We start from the raw sequence: 25,817 nt of genomic DNA, 5'->3' as shown, positions 1-25,817 counted from the left end.
GTCAGGCTCTAGGGCCCGGGACTGGGGGGAAGGGCCGCGGGGGGGAATCAGGCTCTGGAGCCCGGGGTCAGGCCGCCCCACCGCTTCCCCTGGCTGGGAGCTCCCGCACCTGCGCTCCCCGCCGCTACGGAAGCCGAGCAGGGGACGACAAAGCTCGGCAGTGGCCCCGCCTCCAGCGGATTGACGTGACCTGGCTGGCCAATGGGCGTGGCGGGGGCAAGGCGGGACGCATGCCCCCGAATTAGGTTGTCGCTGGCACCGCTCAACCGCCCCGCCCCACGGCATGGCGGGAGTTGTAGTTTTATGGGCGTGGCCACGGGCAGGAGCAAGAGGCCGCGTGGATGCTCAGAGCGGAGGTCAATGACCAGAATGCTGCCTGCTCCGGGCAGGGCTGGGCAGGGGTTTTGCTTTGCTAATGTCTTAGTGAAAAATGCACAGAAAACTGAAGTTGCAAAGTTTGGATCTGGGGCTGAACTCCCCCCAAGTCCAGGGTTTTGGGGGGAGTCATTCCTCCCTCCTCCCCAAAAAATCCACACACCCTTAAACAATATCCACCAGCTCCAGGCACAACATGGAGACAAATGGATACGAGACAAAATCCATCTAATGAGCCTGCCGGGGGTCTTTTTTTTGGTTCTGTTTATACAGCACCTAGCACAGTGGTGTCCTGACCCCAGACTGGAGCCCTTAGGTGCTGCTACTACACAAATAATAATAACGAATAATGTGTGATTATTGATTATATTTCTTACAGAGCCTAAAGGGTGCTTTTCTTAAAGCCACAGCTCCTAGAGTCAAGTTACTATGTGAGAATTTCAGCTTTCAGTTTTTTTTTTTTTTTCAAAAATAAGTTTCTCACTCTCGTGTCTAGACTGTGAAAATATGACCCCTAAAGGCTACCACCCCAGAAAGCAAATGAAAAGAACCCCACAGTGGTTCTTTTTAAAAATCTCATGATTTGTAAGCCAGTGAATGATTTCGAGGGGCCTGACCTGACATGATTTTTGAATGCTCGGGATTGGCAATGCTATTTTTAATGGGGTCTGTATGGCTCCCTGGATTTTTTGTTAGCAGTCGCCCTGCTTAAATTTCCATTCAGCCACAAGGTGTCACTGTGGTAGAATCACATTTCATTGCAGCCCCAGAATTGGCAATCCAATTAACCTCTGAATAAAAAATAACTAACCACCAATGATCACAGCTTGTGGTTGAAAGGAACAAACATTTCAGGGGCTGAGCTCCAGCCTTGCTTAAACACCAGCTGAGCTAGCAACCTTCCTGCTGAATTAAAAAACAACAGATATGTAAAAGGCAGGGGCAAAAAGTGAAACAATCTAATAGAAGATGAAAGGGAATAAACTTTAAAAATGAAAGCCCCAGGAGCAGTAAAGGGAAGTATTAGTTCTTTCTGGTTTTAAACTCCTTAGGACCTGATTTTCAGAGCATCCACGTCTCCAAATGAAGTGAATGTGAGTTGAAAAGCATTTCTAAAAATCAGTCTTTGTTAATATTCACAGCCTGGTTTATTAATTCATCATTATATGTTCGTAGGCCCAGCTCCTCCAAAGGGTTTGTGTGTCTAACACCATTGAGTTCAATGGAATACCTTTGCCCTACTGTCTTTAGGATCAAATACCTGTACTTCTATAACCCAGATCCCATTAATGTCAGAGGGCGTTTCATGCCCAGAGCTGAGGCTGTCTTTGGCCATTAATGTGCCCCAACTCTATACTGGGATGGATCAATGGGGCTGCAGGAGACCTTTGCATTGCAGTTGCCGGCTCCTTCTGAGCTGTCAGTGCATTGCAGCTTTTAGAATTGAATTCAAAGTGCATTTACTCTCTGCTGCTTTCCATTTTTAATTTAAAAAGTGACTTTAGAGTCGCTAAGAAGAGAGAAGTTGACAGTCCTGGAGACTGGAGTCTTCTGATTGTCAGTCCGGACAACAGAATGGCAAACTTCCCCCCCTCAGTCTCAACCCTGAGCTGCAGGGCCCATAGCTGGGGGGAGATGGGAGTGCTGTTTCCATGTCTTGGTTTCATTGCCCTGACTACAAACAAGTAAATGCCAAGTGGACAGGTGCAGGCTCTGAGCAGTTTTAGTTTGAGTCCTACAACATTTCGCGTAGGCCATCAGAATGACAACTGGATTTGAACCCATGACATTGGTCTACATTGAAAAGTTACACTGATATAAATATGTTGGTTAGCAGTGTGATTTCTTACCAGAATAGTTATGCCAGTACAGTACAGTGTGGACACAGTTATACCAGTATAAAAATGCCTTATATCAGGATAGCTAATTTCCCTTTCCATATGGAAAAGATCTGTAGTGTGATCAGCAGTTTTCTATCAGTATAACTACATCGAGACAAGGGGAGTTGTACTAATCTAACTATATTGGTATAGTTAAAGCAAGACAGCTTTGGTCTGTGGACAAGGTTAAAGCTGGGTGGGAAATGGTTTTCCCATTCTGTGAGAGTTTTTGAGATTTTTGACATTTTTTTTCCCACTCGGAATTGGGATGAAAACTTGAAATCTCGAAAAAAAATTGCAAACTAATATCTGATTTTTTTTTCATATTGGGTCAATAGAAATTTCAATTTTGTCCTTTTTTTCCCCCATTTTGATCTTTTTTCTCGTATAAATCAACTGAAATTTTGAAACAAAAAGTGACTTTGAACTGAAAAATGAAACTCTTTATTTCGAAAATGTCAAAATGGTCTGACAATGTCAAAATTGTTCTTTCCTCCCACGTTTCTAACTGGGAGATTCATTGAAACCAAACTTTTCCCGTGAACAGCTTCAGTTTGGACAAATCAGCATTTTCCATAGAAAAATGTTTTCGTTAGAAAATCGCCAGCTGGTGCTAGACAAGGCCTTCGAAGGGAAAGGCTCTTGAGCCTGTTCCTTGCCCTCTGAGATTGTACGTTCCCGGTTGGCTCTCATTTGCAGATCATTTTGCAAAGCCTTCTGAGACCATGCTGAGGGATGCTATACAAATACATCCTGTCCTATAGGTGACACCAGCCCAGCTCTGCAGCGCTCACTCTTACTCTTGCATTTCCTTTAAGTTTCCCCATGAGCGCAGACCCAGCCTGTGGTATTTCAAAAACTGGCCAACTTTGGGCATCCTATTTTGTGTTCTCATTGAAGGCAAGACAAGGAAGGAAATGATACAGAACCGGCTGCATCTTTTTTTCCATTCAGCGTGCAGAGACATGAGCTCTTTGAATTCTCACCTTGGCCATCTTGCTGGGTCTCTGACTCACCCTTTTGTCCAAGATCACAGACTCTGTGATGTGGCTTCGCTTGTTGCACTTTTATTTAAAATGAGGCCAGTAAAAAGCACCACTGCACCGTTTGGGTTTTTTATAGCCTGCATCGTCAAATCGTTCCGAAATCTAATTCAAGATGATACGCATTCTTTCCATTTCCACTTCTGAAATAATGCAGCCTGTGGAAGTGGGGGCATAAAATGCCAGATGATGCAAACGAACCAGATAAGGATGGCTATGCTTCCTTGGTCCCTCTGTTCCTTCAGAAAGCATCACATGGAGCAGCAGCATTGTCTAGTAGGCCAGGCACTGTATGAGGACTCAGGAGATCTGGGATCTATTCCAAGCTCTGCTACTGACCTGCTGGGTGTCCTTGGAAAAATCGCTTAGTCGTGCCATGCCTCTGTTTCCCCATCTATACAATGGGGATCATAGCACTGCCCTGCCTCACAAGCAGGTTGTAAAGATCCATGCCATGAAGAACTGTGAGCTGCTCAGATACTATGGAAATTGGGGCCAGATGAGTATCTGAGGGCTGGTCTACACTACGGGATAAAATTGATTTTAGATACGCAATTTCAGCTACGTGAATAACGTAGCTGAAGTCGAATATCTAAAATCGATTTACTCACCCGTCCTCACTTTTTTATGCGCGGGATCGATGTCCGCGCTCGCACATGTCGATTCCGGAACTTTCCGTTGGGGTTGGTGGAGTTCCGGAATCGATATAAGCGCGCTCAGGGATCGATATATCCCATCTAGATTAGACGCGATACATCAATCCCAGAGCAATCGATTTTAACGCGCCGATACGGCGCGTAGTCTAGACGTACCCTACGACAGGTACTGTCTTTCACTGTGTGTCTGTGCTATGCCTGGCACGATAGGAGCCCCTGTGTGTTACCACAATAGTCACTGCTGTTTCTTTGTTTATTACAGCCTGGCAAAATTCCACCCCACTTTTCACCAGAAGTCAGTCATTATTTTTTGATGGATGAGTAAAATGTCATTCCTTTTTTCATCTATATCATAGCCGGGCCTGAGCTAGGCACTTTTGCAAAGCCGGTTCATTTTCAGCTATTTGCTTGGTGGAATAAGCTCAGAACCAGAGTGGGAAGTCTAATGGATTTCCTAGTTCACTGGCAAATATGAGGGAAAAAATTGTTTCAAGCCAAACTAAACACAAAATGTTCCAAAATTTTCTGCAAATCAAAATGTTAAAAAAACCCAACATTCTGGGTGGAATGAAATGTTTTGCTTCTGACCACTTTTATACATTTTTAATTTTTTTTTAAATAAAAATTCACACAAATGTTACGGAGGAAAAGTCATTTTTGAACCGAAAAAGCAAAACGTTTCGAGTTTCTCCGAATGTCTTTGTTTGTTTTCAGTCAAAACCATTTGGCAAAATGGACACAAATTTGCCAAACGTTCAGCGTCATTGAATCAGCATTGTTCTCCAGCCAGAAGTTTTGGATGAAAAATTTTGCCCAGCCTGACTCACAACACCCCCCTCTTGGCGTCACTCCGAGCTTGTGTAGTCCTTTGCCCCCAGGCCACGCGGGTGCAGAACGCTACCATTCCAGTCAAATAAAGCGGGGCAACCATTTCACATTGGCATAAGTGATGGCACTGGGAGCAGGTCAGTCAGTGTGGTGATGGATATTCCATGAGTCTGCAGGAACCAGGATTCTCTGACCTTACTTCAGCATAACACAAGCAATAACTTCATGCTGGTCATACAAGCTAAGGCCCTGATCCTGCCCTGAAAATTGTTTGGTCAGACTCCTGCACCCAGGCGGACTCCCATGATTTTAATGGGGTTCTGTGCAAACAGGGATTTACTCAGGCAACTCTCAGTGCAGGTTCAGGGCCTAAAACGAGCAGATAGCAGCATGGGGCCATCACGGCTTCTGCTTATTTAACACCAATGAGAACCAGACAAGGTGGGTGACAGTTCCAATGAGATAGTCCATCTCTTTGGATCCGCAGCCCCCACCGCCTGCCTCCTCCCAGAGTCGGGTTCAGTTTTAGGCACTTCGAAGGTATAGATCTGATGTGAGCAAAGGACATATTTGTAATGGGTGGTGCGTGTGTGCGTGTCTCTGTCTGTCTGGGAGAATCAACATGCTGCAGTGTTAGAAAGACATCGTGCACTAGGTCTAGGATGACCAGATGTCCTGATTTTATAGGGACAGTCCTGCTGTTTGGGGCTTTTTTTAAATGGGTTCCTATTACCCCCCACCCTGTCCTGATTTTTCACACTTGCTGTCTGATCACCCTAGTAAGGTCCCAGTTGTTGCTGATCGTTATCAAAAACCAGGAGGGCAATTTGGGGCGAGCAGAAATAATCCAGCACCTTCAAGTAATGGGGTGATCTACTCTTGGAAATACCAGACATGCCCCGTCCAGCGTGATTTCTGTGCAAATACCTGCCACAGCCCATCCCCCAGGGAGGCATTCACTGCTCATGTTGTTGGACTCTTTCGCAGTATATTAGACAGCAGTCCTTGAGCTGGGGTTGCAGGATGGTCATTATTTACTCCTACAGACATGCTGCTTGTCAGATACCTGCTCTTGTCTTCCATGGGTAAAATCCTTCAGCATTTCTTAGAGCATTTACCTTTAGAATTGAGAAAATGGAACATCTTCTATTACAGGCTCAGAGAGCTTAAAAGATCCACATGCTTTGATATAGTCTTAGCATGATATCTAAAAAGGCATGAACTTTATGAAGATTAATTCATTTGGATTCTAAGTGTCCAGTTTATTTTGTAGCTGAGGACGAATGGAGGTTAATCTCTGTACCCTGTTTTATCTCTGCAGTGTTGGGAGCACAGTTATCTCTGTACCCGACTCAGCGATTCCTGTTTGTCGGAATTAGTGCTACGGCAAAGATCCCCTGTTCTTCCAAAGAAAAACTGGAAGGAGGTGGCTTTTCGGTTTACTGGTACAGGAGAAGAGAAGGTGAGGGGCCCACCTGCATCAAGAAATGCTTAAATGATGAAAATGTAAGTAAGTTTGCTTGCAAACCTGAGACACACGGCGTGATACTGGAAATCTACAATGCACAGCAGAAGGACTCTGGTGACTATTACTGTGCAGTTAAATCCAGCAGCTATCTGATTTTCGACAATGGATCCACACTGATTGTTGGAGGTAAGGAAAGATAATGGTGTAATTCAAGGGGAAAAGTGATCGACAATGCCGAGATGTTAAAAAACAAACAAACAGGAAAATGGAACAACATAGTACAATTTTCAAAACTGAAACAGCTGAAAAGGGGAAACTAAGCTGAAAAATGACAACTAAACAGAGCTGCTAAGCAGCTGATTTTGCAGTTTTGGGGGTTTTCAATTAAAAATTAATTAATGGTCAAGGATGACAGGCTTTATTTTAAAGAGCTCCTGAATAATAATCATAAACCCACCTAGCACGTACCTAGTGCTTTCCACCAGCAGATCTCAAAGTATTTTAGTTTTACTGTCATCACTATAGCTGCCAGACTGAGGATGTTTGATCTAACAGCCATGAATGCATTTAGCCAAATTTATCCTTTTCTTTTTGCAGCATTTTTTACTTTGAGTCAGTCCCCATCTCATGATATTAACATTCTTAAGAGCCCATCTGTTACACCAGTTAATTGTATTGACTTCAGTGGAAATGTACAATTGTAACAAGGTAAAATCGGTGCCCTTAATTAGATAATAAACAGCCGGCAGGTCTGTTGTGAGTCAGACACAGGATGGAACAATAAATTCTCTGCTCTATTCTGCTCAGACAGCTACACCACCAGCAGCTGGGTTTTGCTTCTTGCTCCATCTCTCCCTGGTCTCATCTCCACCGGGACGGTTGATCTGGCTTGCATTGTCCACGGAGTTTACAACCCAGTCCAAATTTCCTGGAATATTTCTGGGGATCAGCAGGAACAGGCACTAATGCGATCACTGAAAGCAAAGGATGGATCCTTAATGCTCATAAGTCACATTAGCATCCCGAAGGACACCTGGACCAGTGCAAAAATTCTCACCTGTGAAGTCAAATTCAACTCTTCTGGCAAGAGTGTTAAGAAAAGTGCCAGGTATATTGCACGTGAGTGATTTTATCTTTGCTTCTGGAGTTAGAGGGGAGTAAGATCTAAGCTATAGCCACAGGAAATGCCCTCAGTCAAGGCTGCTTTGAAATTATAAATTAAAAAAATAAATAATTTGTCATCACAGAAAGCTGGAATGTATGAACCTCTTAGTTAATTAGGTGCAGAGAGATGTGCAAGGAACTATCAGAGGGAAAAGAAGAGGCAGTGCAAGAAAATGCCACTCTTCTGAGGCCGTGTCTACACTAGGAGTGCTTTGCTGGTGTCGCAATCCCAGTATGCTCTACTGGCAAAGTGCTTCCGGCGTAGATGCAGCTACACCAGCAAAGCTGTGCTTTGTACCGGTTTAGCAAAGCCACTCCCATGAGGGAAACGGGCGGCAGTGGTAAAAACCTACAGTAGGAGCACCTGTCAGTGAGGGATCACACCTCTTCACATTGTGATGGGAATAGTTAGGTTGGAAAAAGACTATACTGGCCTGAACCAATGTGCACAAAAAGCCCATGTGTGAAATATGTTCCACGGTGAAATAGTACCAAATATCCCTGGGAGAGGGGCTCTCATGGGGCACAGAAGGGAGAAGAGTGGCAGAAGCCGCAGAGTAGGTTCTGGTAATAGGCTATATCCCTGACCCAAGGGAATATTATTCATTGGCCTAATGAAAAGGGAGAGTGAAATGGATTGAAGGCTGCGGCTGGCTTGTTCTGGAGAGCTAAAAACTCAGGGTGAAATGTTACACGTGTGACAAAGTTCCTCCTCTACCTTGGTGGGTCCTGCACTTATTGGCAGATTTGCTCACCTCAGTGATCTCCCCCACAGTCTGGATCAACTCCTCTGTGTCTTGATCAGGAGTTTGGGAAGTTTGGGGGAACCCAGCCCGCCTCTACTCCAGGTTTCCAGCCCAGGACTCTATGGATTTTGCCAGCTGTCTATAGTGCCTCCCTGTAACAGCTGCATGACAGCTACACCTCCCTGGGCTACTTCCCCAAGGCCTCCTCCAAACACTTCTTTAGTCCTCACCACAGGATCTTCCTCCTGGGTGTCTGATAACACGCTTGTCCTCCTCAATCCTCCAGCAGCACACTCTTTGTCTCAGCTCTTGTGTCTTTGCTCCCAGCTTCCTCTCAGGCACTTCCTCTCCTCTGGCTCCTCCCATCGGTGAACTGGAGAGAGCTCCTTTTAAAACCCAGGTGCCTGATAGCCTGCCTTGATTGGCTGCAGGTGTTCTAATCAGCCTGGCTGCCTTAATTGGTTCTAGCAAGTTCCTGACTACTCTAGTGCAGACCCTGCTCTGGTCACTCAGGGAACAGAAAACTACTCACCCAGTGACCAGTATATTTGCTGTCTACCAGACTCCTGCACCCCACTGGCCCGGGTCTGTCACACACGGTAAAGCTGGTGGGGAATTTTTCAATTAACCTTCTTGTGCCAATAAGTGTCAATTTGTCAAAACCAAAACAGTTCAGGAGATAGGGTCAATCTGGACAAACTTCTCGTCTTGACAAACTTTTGGAGGAAAGCTTCAAAATGGTGGAAATGTCCCTTTCTACGTTGCTGAACCAGAAAGTTTCAGGTTTTCAGGTGAAACCTTTTCATGGAGACATTTTAGTAAATTCAGACTAAAAATACGTTGAGAAGAAAAGGTAAAAATTGAAACAAAATATTTTCAATGACCCAAACCCAGTGTTTGTTCCTTTGTTTGTTTTGGATTTTTGGGTCACAGAAGTTTGAGATACCAACTTTTTTCTCCCGATTTGGGACAGGAACATTTTTCAGTGTCTGGAGAATATTCAGGGGACAGGCAAACCGTGTCCTGCCCAGCTCCTTACACGCTGTGCAATCATGACCGTCTCTACTCAAGTGAGCCAGTTGTGTCTGCTTCCTCCCCAGGCTTTGACAATGGATGCTTTCAGTACGTTGTTCCCCTGGCAGTGGGGGGAGCCCTGGTGCTGCTGATGGTGTCTCTGAGCCTTGTTTGGATTTTCTGCCTTTCCACTCGAGGTAATGAACACAGCTCATCCCAGAAACGCCTGCAGAATGAAATCCCATTCCCGTGCTTCACCCCAAGGCATTAGCAGCTCCTGGGGTGACTGAACACACAGTATATTAGACAAACACCTGTCAAGGACGGTCTAGATAATACTTAGTCCTGCCATGAGTGCAGGGGACTCAAGATCCCTTCCAGGCCTATGGTTCTGTGATTCTATTTGTCACGCTGCCTGATCTCAGTAGCTTTGTTTTCCAAGGATCTGATTCTCCTCTCACTCACCTGCTGTGAATGCGGGCAACCCCACTAAAGTCAATGAAATTACATTTAGGCCAAACGTATAAAAAGAGGATTTGGGCCCCTGGGATGGTCATGTAACCCTAGGCAAGGTGGGTTTGAAATGCTACCGGATCAGAACAGTCCTGATTGACTCTGATCGATGCCGCTGACTGCACGAGGTGCAGGGCAGACCGAATCAGGCCCGACCTCTGTGACTTGTTTCCCCCGCCTCTGAAGAAAGGTTTGATTTTGGTGATGAAGGAAGGCAATGGACCCATAGAGCTGCTGTGGGTGGAGGGGAACGTTTTCAAAAGTGACCGAGGGCCAGATTTTCAAAGGTCTTTACGCACCTAGAGACACAGAGAGGCGCCTCGTGGGATTTGCAAACGCACCCAGGCACCTAAATCCCATTGACACCCATGGGAGTTTGGCACCTCACCTGCTGCAGTGCTTTCAGAAATCCCAATAGGCGCCTATCTGCATAAACACCTTTGAAAATCTAGCCCGTGTGAGCACTGAATTTCAATGAGACTTTGTCCAGGTCTCCACTTGGAAGGTTTTACTGGTGCAGTCACATCCCTATGGCAAAAGGTCCCTAGTGGGGACACAGCTGATACCAGCAAAGCTGTGCTTTTACCAGGACCAATTATTCCAGCTCCCCCGTGCAAGAAAAGCTACACCGGGAAAAGTGCAGTTTTGCTGATACAACTGAGTCTACGCTGGGTCGTCTGCCAGCACAGCTGTGTCAGGCAGGGCTTACTCCTCTTTGTACCCCTGCCAGACAGCGAGGCCAGCAGAAATCTGTAGCGTAGACCTGGCCCACGTTCCAGTGACTTTCAATGAGACCAGCTCTCCCCAGGGCAACGTTTTCAAAAGCACCTAAAGGACGTAGGTCCCAATGGGAGTTAGGCACCTAAATCTTTTTGAGGATCTGGTCCCTGATCCCTTAGATGCTTTTGATCAAGTTATTCCTGGTCCATATTTTGTCAAGTTTATGGGTGCTAAATCTCTGAATATAACCATCTGTCTGTTTGTCCTGTGCTGGGCACGGCGGAGCAATGCCCACACACTGTGCAGGGGACCCATTAGTCTGTATGCTCCTTTTGGGGAAATGCCAATGGAACAGGACCTTACAAATGTCTCTGTCTGTGTCAGGGTTCCAGGCCTGCAGCTCAGCACTGCCAGCCCCAGAGGAGCACCAGGTACGGCGCTTCACCAACTTTCTCTGTCGCTGTCCGTCCCAGATGTTTCAAATACTCCCATTCACTTAGGGACCTAGATGGATTGATCCATAAAGTGGGTTTAATGGCAAAAGTAGCAGAACGGGGGTGCAGGAGGGAACTGGGCTCTCTCTCAACTCTGTGTTTGATGTTGGGCAAGTCCCCAAATGGCTCCATGCCTCAGTTTCCCCATCTGCAAGATAGGGAGAAGCAGGGGAATTCTGGGAGGTTTCATTCATTGGTTCCAGTTGTAAGATCTTCAGGGCAGAGTCTGTCTCATGGTATGAGCAGGTTATTAGCCCTTAACAGAGAGAGGAAAGATGGCCCAATGGTTAGGGTACTAACCTGGGACTTGGGAGACTTGGTCAGTGTCAATTCTGGTACAGATTTCCCATGTAACATTGGGCAAGTCACTTAGCCTCGCTGTGGCTCAGTTCCCCTTTGTAAAATGGGGAAAATAACCCTGCCCCACATGGGGGCAGGAATAAAGACATTAATAATCAAGGTGTTCAGATACTAGAATAATGGGCGGGGGGGAGATAAGGACCATAAAGAGAGAGAAATAATATTTTAAAGCTCTTTGAAATTCGCAGAGGAAAGGCCCTGTAAGAGCAAAGTTTGTCACTAACCAACTTCTTAAAATCAGACTCCAGGGACGGTTTCCAGTTAGACAAAACACCATCGATAGGGAAGGCAGAGGCAGAAGAAGGAAATTTTAGGAAGGCCTGGGGAGGGTAAGCTCACTTTGATGCTCAGTCCTGCCACAGTTGATACCAATACAGGAGGGGGGTTAATTTTACTAACTGTCACCATTCAGGATGGGATCGTATACTGTCAGCTGGATTTTGAGTCGAGGCAGCGTAGCCGGAGCACAAAGGAGCGACCAGCGAAAGGGAAGAGTGAAAAATCCTGACCTACCTGGTATAGGGGGATCTGAACTAGCAAATTGACTGCTGATCCAAATGGGATAAGCTGGATTTTCCTGGTTCCCAGGGCTCATCTAAGATCAATCTCTGCACCAATCGAGCAAAACCAAGTGAGTTACGTTAGTGTAAGCCCCTTGTAGGGACGCGGCTTTGCAGCTAATTAAAAGGGATTTGGGTTAGTTATATTGTTCCTGTACAAGCAATGCCAATAAACACCATTTGTAACTGGGTACACACTGGGGCTTGCATAGATTTTACACAATTATTTCCCCTGATTTAGTTAAACTGGTTCAAAAATGGGTTGGTTAGATACCCAGCCGGTAGAAGCTGTCATAGCTCCACTGCTCTCAGTTCACACCAGCTGGGGATCCGGCCCTGCCTGTAAACTAGCCTCTTTTTCTTTCATTCTTGAACCACTGCTGGGAACTCAGCCAACCGGCCTTCATCACTGCCTCCTGCTGTACCACTAGCATGGCCATGGGTTTGCCATGTGATGGTGTGTCATATATAGCACGTGCATGCAAAGCGACAGAAGTACTGGCGTAGGAGCTATATGTGTCGCATATCATTGTGACCTTGAGTTTTATCAACAGTTGCTTGAAAAGCATGGCTGGGATTTGGCCACACATCTTCCCTTCACGTTAATTGAGATAATCTCATCATAATTAAGGCTCAGATTTGGTTGCAGATACTTTTGGTAAATTCATGGAAGCCTGTGACCTGTCTGTGATTTTTACTAAAAATATCCCTGACAAAATGGGGAGGGAGGAGGGGCCAGCACCTGCAGCCTCTGGAACCCCTGCTACCCACTGCATCTGAGGTGCTGCAGGGTCCCCTGGCTGCCCACCATGGCTGGGCAGCTGTGGGATCCCCTTCCCATCTGTGACGGCTGGTCCACTACAGAGAGTTCCACTGCCCACGGTGACTGGGGGCTCCGGGGTCCCCCTGCTGTCCACTGGCTAGGACCCACTGACAGCTCCAGCCCTGGGGCAGAAAATGTCACTCACGGAGGTCTCAGGAAATCATGGATTCCGCGACCTCCATGACATAGTAGTAGCCTTAAGCATAATTACTGGGATTAGATTAATTTTAAATCTGTGCTGCAAAGTCTCAGCCTTGTTGTAAAGGATCCAAGCTAGGGGAAGCCAAAACAAACACACCCCCTTTAAGAAGGTGTCAGGGAAGGCACAGCCTGAATACATTTCACAAGGCCTTGATTCACAGCTTCTAAACATAAGAGTCAGCAAATGAAGTCGCTGGGCCCATTCAGGCTAGTCCCCAGGAACTAAGAGAAGCTACAGCTTGCATAACTTCTCGTTCCCGCCTTCCTGCTCAGTTTCCATTTCCTGTTTACATAGCCCACCCCCGGGGCAAGGTAAGGTAGGGGGATCCTTGTTGTACCCAGCCTGACTTCAGCAGTCCTCTCCAGACAATTCCTTCAATGGGTAGTGTACCCCGCCATGCCTGTCTTCACTGCAAAGTTCACTTGTGTTATAAATCGATTGTTAACTGAACCCCCGTCCACACACAAAGAACCCTTTCTCATGCGTGGCGGTGCTAGTGACATGCGCTGGCTGGCCCAGTTGGGGGTACGGGCTAATGCCTGACTGAGCACAATTCTGTCATCTGCTAACATGACCATTCTGTAGTGTGGACACAGGCTAGGGCTGCGACTCAATTCCTGAGGGCCCCTAGTCCTCCAATGTCTTCCTACAATTCCCCTATGGCTGCCTGTCCTTGCCATCTACCTATTCCCTGACTGGAAGTCACCTATCAGTTCATAGTGAGGGAACGCTGAACTCCTATCGAATGCTAAGCCGTTTTATGGGCTATCCTGGGAAGTGCGAATATTTAAACCCAGACTGGACTCAGCCTTGGAGCAGAGGGGAAGATAATACAGCTCAGGCTTCTCAACTCAGATAGCTGGAGGACAGGCCTCTTGCACCAGCTGACCAGCTTTCCCCAGTAAGGATCCCATGTACAATTGCCCTGCCCCGGTGTAATCAGATACTCCAGTGCAAAGTAAGCACGATCAAAGAGTTTTCACACACTCTGACAGCACAAGCTGCAGGATGATGGTGAAACAGGCCTGAGGAGAAGAAGCTGTTGGGGGAGAGAAACATTCTGGAAAGACTTGTCACGAAATGAAACACCAGACTGAACAGAAATGCTATTCCCGGCCCTTTGTCTTTCTTCTTATTCTTTATATCTTTGTCTGTGTTACGTCACTGGGATTTAGAACTGGCCTCTCTATCTAACTTGAGTAATGGTCTCAAGTTGCAGTGGGGGAGGTTTAGGTTGGATATTAGAAAAAACTTTTTCACTAGGAGGGTGATGAAGCACTGGAATGGGTTCCCTAGAGAGGTGGTGCAATCTCCTTCTTTAGAGGTCTTTAAGGTCAGGCTTGACAAAGCCCTGGCTGGGATGATTTAGTTGGGGATTGGTCCTGCTTTGAGCAGGGGGTTGGACTAGATACCTCCTGAGGTCCCTTCCATCCCTGATATTCTATGATTCTAACTGCATGCCCAGTAAGCAGAAGTGTTGCTAAAACTGTCCCATGTCAGCACCTGATGTTGCATTCGCTATCACGATGCTACATTGGTCCAGTTAAAGGACATCCTAATTTAGGGGACTGTATTAGCCAATACAATACTATATGCAGAAATGGGTCCGACTACTGCAGGGGTTCTCAAACTAGGAGTCAGAACCCCTCAGGACGTTGTGAGGCTCTTACATGGGGGGTCGTGAGCTGTCAGCCTCCACCCCAAACCCCACTTGGCTTCCAGCATTTATAATGGTGTTAAATATATTAAAAAGTGTTTTTAATTGATAAGGGGGGTCTCACTCAGAAGTTTGCTATATGAAAGGGGTCACCAGTACAGAAGTTTGAGAATCACTGGACTACAGTATCAGTGGCCTCTTCTGCCCTCTAGTCGTGGTTGGGCCACATATAGAGAGGTTGATGGCCCTATTCAACCTTTCAGCAATAAAACTGTATCTTTCAGCTCCTATGGTAGAGGCTCCTGCTTTTAATGCCAGAGGTCCCGAGGTTCGATTCTTGCTGCTGACAACCCACTCAGGTGGGGGCAGCATCACACAAGCCAGGATCTAAATCAGAACTTCCTCAATAAACTGCTCACAAAGATTCAGATCTAAGGTTTTAGTTCAGGCCCAACACTAAATTCAAGTTAATTTTTAACTCCATTTCCTCTTGACAGGTTTATGGGAACATTTGCGTGAGACTAGAAGTTGGTGGTGTTTGTCCGGGTTGAGCCAGCCAGAAAGAGCAGGGTCGGATGGTGTCTTTGGGAAAACTGTTGATTTAGGACTAGGACGGGGTAGGCAACCTATGGCATGCATGCCAAAGGCAGCACGCGAGCTGATTTTCAGTGTTACTCACACTGCCTGGGTCCTGGCCACCGGTCTGGGGGGCTCTGCATTTTAATATAATTTGAAATGAAGCTTCTTAAGCATTTTCAAAACCTTATTTACTTTACATACAATAGTTTAGTTATATATTATAGACTTATAGAAAGAGACCTTCTAAAAACATTAAAATGTATTACTGACATGTGAAATCTTAAATTAGAGTGAATAAATGAAGACTCGGTACAGCACTTCTGATAGGTTGCCAACCCCTGAGTTAGGATTTGGTCTTTGTGTCGGCTGGGGAATTGCATGTTTCACATTATGTAAAATAAAAGGAGTAAATATGATTTGTGCTCTTAAGGGGGCTGCTGCGTTTGTGAAAATAGATGGCAGAATCTCTCCCCCCTTCAAGATTTAAATTCTCAGCTGAGTGATCGAAAAGACTAAACCACGCTGCAGAGCTCTCTCTGCAAAGCATGAGAAAGCAGTAGTGGTCAGAAAGGTCAAAGCAGCCGGAAGTTTGTTGTTTACTGAGACTTTGGCTGTAACGTATTTGTGGTTTGTTTAACCCACAGACTCATAGCTTCTGAGTGTAGATTTTCCAACTGGCAACATATGTTTGGTTTGCTGCAATTTTTCACTAATGTACTTGGTCAAGAATAAAGACTGGAATGGACTCTTAGCTGGTGAAAATCAGCCAGAGCTCCTTTAGAGTCAATTGGCATTGCTCCACTGAAATCAATGGGGCTAGATCCCCAGTTGGTGAAAATCGGTGCCGCTCCACTGTAGTCAAGGGACCAAATTCCAAGCTGGTGCAAATTGCCATCATTCCATTGGCATCAAGGGGCCAGATCCCCAGCTGGCATAAATCAGCATAGCTCTATGGAAGTCAATGGAGCAATGAGAATTTACACCAGCAGGCAGTCTGGCCCCTTAGCTCCATTTTCCTTGCAGTTAGTTGGCAGATCATGCATGGGGGCAAGTATCCCCTGGACTAGTCTGTTTGGGCATCACACACGCAGGTGACATTCATAGCTGGAGCTCCTCTACATACTGAATTCTGCTCCAGGGTCTGCGTGTCTCCTGCTCAGCATGGATGCGGCCCCTGCCTGCTACCCATGGGGAGGGGAGCGACCGTCCGAGAACACTTACCGCATGTGCTGGTCATATGCAGAATGACTGTGCAGCAGTCACAGTGTGTGTCTGGACTCTGTTCTGACGCAGTCATTGCCAATGCGAGGTCTGCAGCTGGGCTGTGCAGTGCATTGGCCTCTGACACATGGCATCTGACGGCCTTCACATTCACAACTCAGAACGTTGTCAGCAGCAGCAGCAGCAGCAGCAGAGCCTCTGCCTGGTTTTCACTTCTAGCCCCACTACTGACCTGACCTCCTGCATCGGAGAGGGGCACAGGCTGCTCACACATTGCAGAAATTGTCCTGGATAGCTGATCTGCTGTTTCTTTAATTAGTCGGCCCCTCAGGAAGTCACCCTGTGACTTTGCTGCTCAGAGTCACAGTCTGATCCATTTTGACTGCAGCCTTCCTCACCTCCAACACTGGTAACCCCCTGTAACTCTCCCTGCATAGGGCCTTGCCAAATGACAAGCTTAACAGCTATCACAGCCATATGACACTTGGAGAGGCCTCTCCTCACGCACGTTGAATCACTGACGTGGACAGGACAATCCACTTCTTTACCATATAGCGCCTTTCACAACAGGGATTCTGATTGATGATGGAGGGTCAGATCCTGGCCTCACTCCACCGGTTGAGAGCCACTGGAGATCTGGCTCGGTGCGTGGTCAATCCACACGTGAAAACTGTAGCTTATATCTGTCACCATAGCTGATCATTCAGCTATAAGTGCAGAAAACATTCTCACTGGCACGGTTATAAGAGCGTGCTGAGCTCTCCACAATGGGCTTAAGGAACCAAGTTAGAACGTTGATTCATAGATCATTAGGCCAGGAGGGATGTCCCTGAATTAATTCCTGCTTGCTGTAAAACATAGCTGGGGGCGAGTGGGCGAAGGTTTGCCCCTCTCCCCATGCAAGAAATCCATGCTGGGCCGTGGTTAAACTTGTAGGGGTTGATTATCGTTTACACCAAGGTCCTTTTGCATCACTCGGACCATGTAAAGGGGCCTTAAAATGCAGATTAATTATATATATGCTCATTTCAGGCTCCTTTGTGCCACCAGACCGGCATAGAGGGACTTTGTGGCAATGAGGAGGCCTATTGCATGGACTGGCGGCGGTAGGGTTGGTGGCGTGAATGTATCTCGGTTATATTTTTAGATATGAGTTATATATATTTTGTTTTTCAAAGCTGTAAACAAGCTGACTGAGCTCACTGCCTGCGTCTATGCGGTTTCCTACCTCACCCCACTGTAAGAGCAACAGCGCATTTCCCATGAAATGGACCTCGCTCTTTGAACAAAACAAAACTTGTCGAAAGGCGGGTGCTGCACACTCTGTGGCACAGACATCCTGGCCTAGGTGACCTTTCAGCCCTGGCTTTTGCAGCCCAGCCTAGCCCCACAGGACCCCCCCGGGCTGTACATCCTCTGTACATACACCAAACCTGCCGCTGGCTTAAAGCAGGCAGGGTTGCTTAGTGGCTGCTGCCTATGATAATGATAACATCTCTGTGATACTGTATTCTGCTTCTGATATTAAACCCGCAGTTCCTTTAGGGTCATTCCTTGGCTGGCTGTGCTTTAGATCACATCTTCGAAAACAGACTGGGGCAGTGAGATTGTGGGGCAAAATCCTACATTCCGGCAAAATTCAGCATGAGCAGGAGTTTTCCCTGAGTCAGGACAGCAGGCTGGTCTCTATCTCGTACGATTAGTCTCCGTTACATTTGGGTTCTGTTACACAGTTCTGGCAGTGAATGAGTTATGCCCATTTACGGGCCCCTCGACACCACCAGAGCAGTGTAAAGGGCAGAGCTTCATTTGCAATGAAAGAAGCGCCAGGGATCAAGCAATTCGGTGCTGGGACTCAAAGTCTTTTTTCACATTCAGACCTGATGCAGAGAGCTCAGAGATGCAGGGACGATGCACTGCCAGGCCTGAAGGAGACAGGACTCATCCCTGGGAAAAATTAAGCACTGGTAAAGGGGTTGAGTGCAATCAGGCCCCCCCAGACTCATTGTAAGAGGCTCATGTTGTAGTGCAGATAAGACCATAGAAATCATAAAGCTAGATAAGCCCAGTGGCCCAGATCCTCAAAGGTCTGTAGGTACCTAACGCCCATTGATGTCAATGGAAGTTAGGAGCTTAAATACCTTTGAGGATGTGGGTCAGTGTCTCCCCAGCATGGCCTCGCCTACAGAAAGGACCAATCATAACCCTCCCGCAACACTAACCTCCAATTGTGCAGTGCTTTCGGGATTCCGAAGCACTCAGGACTCGGGCTGTGGTCCTGCAAGCTGGTGAGCATCCTCACCTATGTTTGCCCTCAGCACATCACAGCAGGGGCCTCAGCACCCTACAGGACCAGGCCTTTTAACAGTATATAGGAATTCTGTTGGCCATCAGCAAAACAGCTTGGAAGGTGGTAGCTGGTTAACACCCCCACAGCAACCCTGCACTGCAGCTCAGGATGGGAAGTGAAGCTGTTCAAGACCCCAGTTTTAAGTCTCATCAGACAGAGGGCCCCCTCCTGCTGCCTCGTGGGCAAAGTGAGCCCAGGCTGAGGCCCTTCCTCATTCATTTTTTTATTGGCACTTGTGCCTTGCAGCAAGTTTAGTCCAGATATTAAATGAAATGTACAGGGCCAGATTCTGCTGCCTCTGCCTGAGACACCGTTGTGAAGGCAGCGCAACTCCATGGATGGCCACAGATTTACACGGGCACAAGTGAGAGCAGAACCTGGCCTGCGGGATTTGCAAAGTCCCCTCTCAGATGCAATAAGCTGAGCTGAGGCATCTCACCAGCTGAAAAAGGCAACGGACGCTTTAGTGACAAGATTGAAGTTTTAATTAGCAGCGTTACGAGAGTTTGAAAAGAGCCGGCTGTGATCCTAACGGGCACATGTGCAGCCTCAGTGGCTAGGGAGAGTCTCTCTTATTGATTACCTGTTGTTATTACATGGCACAGGCTGTGGGCTTCTAAGGATCTGGCCCTTCAAGAAAAGCAGGAAGCAGTGGAGTAGCAGCCCCAGCGCTCAGACAGAGAGCCTGACCTACCGTCTCTTTCTAGATCCCTCTTTACCATTCATAATCTCAGCTGACATGCACGATGCATCACATGTCATTGCAAAACTGCAGTGGGTCCTCTTGCCAAGGGATGTGGTGAATTCCGCAGGCTTTATGTTCAGATTGGGTGTCTCTCTGAAAGCTACACCGCAGCTTAAAGAGAAGTTGTGGCCTTGAGGTTCTCTGGTCTATGACTCAGGAGGTCATGATGGTTCCTTCTGACCTTCACATTTATTAGTCGATGAATCTGAGGGAATCAACTCTGCCCCCCCAGAGGGGTGAGGGATTTGTTACTAAATATCAGCCCTGGTTGAAAACTTTCCATCTAAACTTTTTTTCCCTCCACGGAAAAATTGGGTTTATGACAAAATCCAAATCTTTGATTTTTTGGGCTCTGAAGATGGAAAAGCCGGAAATAAAATCACAGTTTGGTTTGTAGTTGAAAATGTGTTATGGAGTTTGGCTGCCAAACAGTGAAAATAATCCTTCAACAAATGTTTGCTACTGAAAATTTCAGGAAAAATGAAAATTTTTTTTGCTTTTATCAAAATTTTCCATGAGGGGAAAAAAAGCCATTTTCCAACCAGTTCTTCAAAATATGCAAATCAACTGAAAAGTCACCTGTATAATGATGCCTTAGCACCTGTCAGGGGCTAATTCTTTGGGGGATTTTCTGACATTTATACTTTAAACAGAGAAGAGGAGAGTAAAAAGGATACAGCCGGAAAGAGCCTTATTACAGGTTGGCTAATCTCATTGAGATCAGCGGAGAACAGTTAGTTCTTACATGTGGATTCCTCTGCACTAGACAGTTTACAGTTTTACACGCTTCCCTCTGGCCGGTCGCTGCATCTTGCGCCCATCACGATTCCGCGAATCAAAATCCAGATGAGCGTATAAGATTCCACCCTGTTTGGTGACAGTGAATAAATTTAGCCGCCTCCTTGTAAAATGAAATGATACAAGCTGAGACAGAACGGAACATGCAAGTGAGTTTAGCATCCATGGACCTTAAAAATTCCCTCCCATCTCTTATTCTCCCGCTTTTCCTGTAAACGGTGTGTGTTATGAAAATGGACAGTGCCATGTGACTTTAAGAACTCAGTGATAACATTTTGCTCTCCTCGGGGCTGATGCACAGCTCACGGCAATAACGAAAACTCTCTGGTTCATTTCCGTTAGCTTTGGATCAGCACTTTTCAGTCGAGCATCTTAATGTTCTTTTCCAGTACTATCAATTACTATTATTTATTCGTTAAGTGCCAGTAATATCCCCTGCACTGTATAAGACCCAAAAGCTCAGATCTTCAAAGTATGTAGGTGCCCAACAATGGGACGGAGGCACCTAAATACTTTTGACAATCTGGGCCAAAGCGAAGACAAACTGCCCTGAAAGAGTGTACAGTCTGACAAAATAATAAATTAAACCTCCTAGTATCCACGTTAATTAGGTTTTGTTATATTTTTTTGTATATGTGAGGAAAACGCACAGAACAGGTGAGTGATTTGCAGAATGGCCAAGTCTGTTAGTGCTGTGAAAGTAGAATGAATTATATTGTAAAAATAAAATGGATTAAAGAAATGCTGGATGTACCTTTAAGCAGAAATAAGGAATGTTGAAATACAGGTGTCAGGAAAAGAAACATTAAGGCACAAACAATGAGTCCACTTAAGCTAATGGTGGAACATTAACTGGAGATTGATAGAAGTTAGTAAGGAAATTAACTATGTATGTCTAGCCTCAGGTAAACTTGTCTGTTCTGCTTTCTTTGTCCTCTTGTTAAGTTCATGCCCTTTTTATCTGTATAAAATAAGGTAGCGTGGGTCTTGTATGGTGCTCACATTATCTGGGTGTATTAGCAGAGCGCTGTGCTAATAAACAGAATGGTCTAACAAATTGTGAGTCCTGAATCAAACTTTGACAGTACCCAGGCTGGAAATAACACTAAGAGGAAAGACCCATTAGAAATGCCTGAGACAGACACATTGATTTAGACAGAGATGGTTTGTAACATGAGGTACCTGGTTCTCCTGTGAAGCTGGAGGTGCTGAGATCCTGGGCGGGAATCCTGGAACAGACAGACAGAGACAACAATAAAAGTTCCTCTTCCACGGTCGCTCCCCCAGCTGTAGTTCATTGACTAATGGTGCAGCCGAGCTGTGGGTGCGTAGGGCACCACCATGCATGGCACATGGAGAGGGCCTCATCAGAAAGGCTACTGCTCTTTGTGAGCTATGGACAAGGTGCCTGGGCCATGGGCAGCAGAAGCCTTTCTACATCGCTCCCTTTGTCACGGAGAACAAAGCCGTTCTCCCGACACAGGAAATTCACATTCTGAGCTCAGCCTTGGTGCTCATGAGATGTACAGTGTGTCCATGTAGCACATGGGATAACACTCGTGGTCCCCAGGAGGAGGGATGGAGTGGGATCACTCCCTGCAGGAGAACGTTGGGGATGGGCAGTGTTTACTACCTAGCGTGGAACGGCAGAGGGTCCAGATGAGACTCAGAGACACCGTCAACAGCATCAGGGCACTCAGCACAGCCAGGGACACAAAGGAAGGTAGGCAACTACTGGCGTGGGCTGTGGAGGTGGATAAAAGAAAGGCTTCCTTCAGCAGTCCTGCCTACACCCTTCCAAGAGGCAGTGTGGCCTAATGGGTAGAGGACAGGGACTCAGGAAACCTGGGGTCTGCTCCCAGCTCTACCATTGGTCTGCTAGGTGAGCATGGGCACATCGCAGCTACTCTCTGTGCCTCAGTTTCCTAATCTATAGAATGAGGTTAGTGATACTGACCTCCTCTGTAAAGTGCTTTGAGATTGACAGGTGCACTAGGTAAGAATTAGACATTTTCTGTGCTCCTGGTCCCTACTTTACTCTCTAAAGAGTGAGGCTACAGGAGCCTTCAGCACTTTTCACCCTCTCTGTTGTTCTCTTTTCATTAGGCCAATAATTTTTCCTGTAATCAGATTCTTCTCTGCACCTCCTGCCATCTACAAAATCCTCCCTGTAGATCTCTCCTCACCTCATTGTCTCTCCATCACTTTGCTTATCTCAATGGAAAACATCTCTCATCTCACATGCCTCTGAATTCCCCTTTACTCCTGATATTTATTATCATTTAACTCTTTACATTGCTTTGTCTGGACAGTCTGGGAGAAAGCTGCCCTAGAAATCAGAGCTACGTTGTCTTGTGGTCCCTGTAACGTCTCAATTTACTTTTCCCCAAATTCTCTGGAGAAATTCTAATTAAGACATAGAATATTCCAAATTTCTGTAATGGAAAATCACATAGAAGCAGCTCTCAGCGTGGTCACATCCATATTTTACATGTGAGTTTCCATTAACCTCAAATATAACATCACTCACCTGCAGGATACCTGGTACTTTTCTTCACACTGGTGCCAGAAGAGTTGAATTTGACTTCACAGGTAAAATTCTTCCCACTGGTCCAGGTATCCATGGGGACGCTGATGTGATTTATGAGTGTTAATGATCCATCCTTTGCTTTCAGTGAGCGCTTCAGCCCCTGTTCCTGCAGCTCCCCAGAAACACTCCAGGAAACGTGGACTGGGCCGGACACTCCATGGATCACACAAGCCAGATTCGCTGTCCCAGGGACCTGACTGCCATGTGGAAATGGGACCAGAAGCATCACCCAGCTGCTGTTGGTATAACTGTCTGAGCAGAAGGAGTTGGTGAATTCAGTGTGATAATCAGATGAGCTGCAGTCTGATTAAAGATGTTAATCTTCCACTAAGAGACAAGGTAGGTGAGGTAATATCTTTTCTGGGACCAACTTCTGTTGGTGAGAGAGACAAGCTTTTGAGCTTCCACAGAGCTTTTCTTCAGGTCTTGGAAATATATGCAGAGTGTTATTTCCCAGACCTGGAGAAGAGCTATGTGTCAGCTCGAAAGCTTGTCTCTCTCAGCAACAGAAGTTGGTCCCAGAAAAGATGTTACCTCACCCACCTTGTCTCTCTAATATCCTGGGACCAAGACAACTACAACAACACTGCATACTATCATTCACTAAGACATTAATTCAAAGGAACAAATCTATTTTGAAGAAGGAAATATCAAACACTAACTAGGTTATAGAGCAATACATAGCTGCACTACCTAGAAGGAAAATTTTTGTGCAATTTTATAAATTTCATTGACTTTTTTTTAACTCTAAATATAGTTTCATGCCATCATGGCTCTTAGGTTAGAAATATTCCCAACCTGGTGCCTTGAACAGTCAGAGAGAAACTTCAGTAGTTTATTTTCAGCACTTTCCAGCACTTTCAAGTTTTAACATTTTTTGTTAAAACTTATTCCTTCTGCTATGGATATTTTCTGCACCCATATCATTTAATGTTTAGCTGATCTGTTTAGCTTAAACCACGCTTTCCTTCGAACCATTCATCAATAGCTATGGTATCTTGTCACATTTTGATGGGAACATGAAATATGCTTTGTCAATCAGTTTCCTTAAACAAGCTATGGTTCCTTACCTCCAACAATGAGTGTGGATCCATTCCCGAAGATCAGGTAGCTGCTGTATCTATATGCACAGTAGTAAATGCCAGAGTCAGTCTTTTGGACGTTACTGATTTCCAGTGTCGAGCTGTGTGTCTCATGTTTGCAAATAAATTTACCAACATTTTGATCATCCAAACAGCGCTTAATGCAGGTGGGTTTTTCACCTTCTCTTCTCAAATACCAAAACATGCTACTTCCTCCTTCCAAGTTTTCTGTGGAAGAACAGTGGATCTTTGCAGTGTCACTAACTTCAACAAACTGGATCCGCTGAGTCTGGTGCAGAAATAACTGCACTCCTAGCACTGGAGAAATAAAATATTGTTATAGTAGGTTTCCATCAGGTCTCCAGCTGCCACAGATAGAATGAATAGCTCAGCAATAGAAATTACTTAATCTGATTATATTTGTGCTCTGCAGCCTAAATGCTAAAAAATCTGCTCTAACTTTGTACAAGTAAATGGAAATGCAATTAAAATTCAGCAAAAGTTTCCAAACATATCTTAGATATTCAACACTGATGTCTCACTGAAAAGGCTGTTTTCTCAATTCCAAAATTTAATGCAGAAGTTTTACCTAAGGAAGATAAAATGAGGTATTTCACAAAGATCATTTTCATAAAATAGTAGGACAAAATCCTGACGCACTAGCCCAAAGGCTGATGCCTAGTGCTCTGTTGCAGTGACTGAGTACAATGTCCAGTGAGGAACACCTCCGAGGAGGATGTGCTGTGGTGATAGATACAAGATGGGTGGGTTTAAGAATCTACAGAGGCTACATCATTTCTTGTAGAATTTGTCTGGATTCCAGCGGTACAGGGGTGTACTATATGATTTAGAATAATTTTAAATATCCAGAACAGGGATGATCTATATAAACAAACCCACATGACTTGGGAGCACAAGTCCCATTAATTTCCAAAGGAAAATGCTCCTAAATCACTTAGTTCTTTTGACTGCCCCAACCTAAGTCTCCACCCAGCTTTCCATGTTTGGGCCACTGTTGCTCCATACTTCTTGGTGCTACAATGCAGGCATGAAATGACCATTTGGCATCTTGTCTTGGTGTCTTAAATTGCAATTCAAATCATCAAACTGAAAGCTCTGACATGTTTGAGGCATAAGAGAATGAAGGATACAATTTTCAAAAGTGACTTCAGGCCAGATTTTCAAAGGTATTTAGGTGCCTATAAATGCAGAGAGGTGCCTGGTGGGATTTTCAGACATGGCTAAGACTGTTAGGTGCCTCATTACTACCGAAGTCAATGGAAGTTAAGCGCCTCCCCTAGGACCTAGCAATAAGCTGGATAAAAATGAGCTGAAAGGGGCTGGTTAGAAAGCTGTGTCTGGCTGCACAAAGCAGGGAGAGAGAAGTAAAGTGCATGTGTCAATGTCCTTTCTGAAACAGCTGACAGTAGAGGGCAACGTGGGCTAGTGATTAGAGCAACTGGTGACTTGGCCAGGTCTCCTTAGACCGCACCCCACTTCTGAGGCTGCCGTGAATGGCTGCAGCTCCCCTGGATCGATCTATCACAAACTCCTTCCAGGCAGCTCTCTAATGCTGGGGACCATCGTCCTTCCTTCCTTCCCTTCTACCCTCCCCTGCCTTCCTCCCTCCCATGACCGGGGAGCGACCTAGGCTAAATCCCACGGTCTCTGACTCAGGCAATGTTAAGTGGAAGCAGGAGTTTGGCCTGAAGAAGGATGGCTGGACTGGCCAAGATTCTGCCTGATTTCTAGCCCCAGGGCATTACTCACAATGACACAGCTTCTCCTTTGCACCAATGCAAAGAAGAGTTTAGAGGAGCAGAAATTACATTCACACCCACGTCCAGGCCCCTGTGCGTTACCATGGTGGAAAGGGACTTAAGAGAATCTGGTCCTCAGGGTCGCTGTTAGGAGGCTGAATGTTTTGTGTGGTTTTACAGATAAGTCCA

At 45.9% G+C, this 25,817-nt stretch overlaps 2 protein-coding genes across 2 annotated transcripts; one reads left to right on the top strand and one right to left on the bottom strand.

Annotated features, from left to right (window-relative positions):
* Positions 1 to 4,903: 4,903 nt before the first annotated feature.
* Positions 4,904 to 11,963, top strand: LOC116830563 (immunoglobulin kappa light chain-like). Its single transcript, XM_032790117.1, has 6 exons — positions 4,904 to 4,919; positions 6,044 to 6,436; positions 7,058 to 7,369; positions 9,261 to 9,371; positions 10,792 to 10,838; positions 11,674 to 11,963. The coding sequence occupies exons 1-6, from the start codon at positions 4,904 to 4,906 to the stop codon at positions 11,767 to 11,769; spliced, it is 975 nt and encodes a 324-aa protein (XP_032646008.1). The 3' UTR covers positions 11,770 to 11,963.
* Positions 11,964 to 19,126: 7,163 nt separating this feature from the next.
* LOC116830577 (immunoglobulin kappa light chain-like) lies at positions 19,127 to 24,559 on the bottom strand. Its single transcript, XM_032790144.2, has 6 exons — positions 24,529 to 24,559; positions 23,857 to 24,186; positions 22,727 to 23,038; positions 21,830 to 21,940; positions 21,379 to 21,425; positions 19,127 to 20,265 (listed from the first exon to the last, which is right to left on the bottom strand). Coding segments are annotated over exons 1-6 (897 nt in total). The 5' UTR covers positions 24,530 to 24,559; the 3' UTR covers positions 19,127 to 20,169.
* Between the last annotated feature and the right edge of the window lie 1,258 nt (positions 24,560 to 25,817).

The sequence above is a fragment of the Chelonoidis abingdonii genome, chromosome 11 (genome assembly GCF_003597395.2).
Source record: "Chelonoidis abingdonii isolate Lonesome George chromosome 11, CheloAbing_2.0, whole genome shotgun sequence".
Lineage (NCBI taxonomy): Eukaryota > Metazoa > Chordata > Testudines > Testudinidae > Chelonoidis > Chelonoidis abingdonii.
Note: the sequence above shows the minus strand (reverse complement) of the source record. Positions and strands in the feature narration are given on the sequence as shown.

Bases quoted from the DNA above. Each gene is read 5' to 3' on its own strand.
- LOC116830563 (XM_032790117.1), top strand. The intron at 6,437-7,057 runs GTAAGGAAAGAT...TATTCTGCTCAG, and splicing joins ATCCACACTGATTGTTGGAG to ACAGCTACACCACCAGCAGC. The intron at 10,839-11,673 runs GTACGGCGCTTC...GTCACCATTCAG, and splicing joins CAGCCCCAGAGGAGCACCAG to GATGGGATCGTATACTGTCA.
- LOC116830577 (XM_032790144.2), bottom strand. The intron at 21,941-22,726 runs GTGAGTGATGTT...CCACCTCCACAG, and splicing joins AAGTACCAGGTATCCTGCAG to CCCACGCCAGTAGTTGCCTA. The intron at 21,426-21,829 runs GTAGTAAACACT...TGTCTGTTCCAG, and splicing joins CCTCTGCCGTTCCACGCTAG to GATTCCCGCCCAGGATCTCA.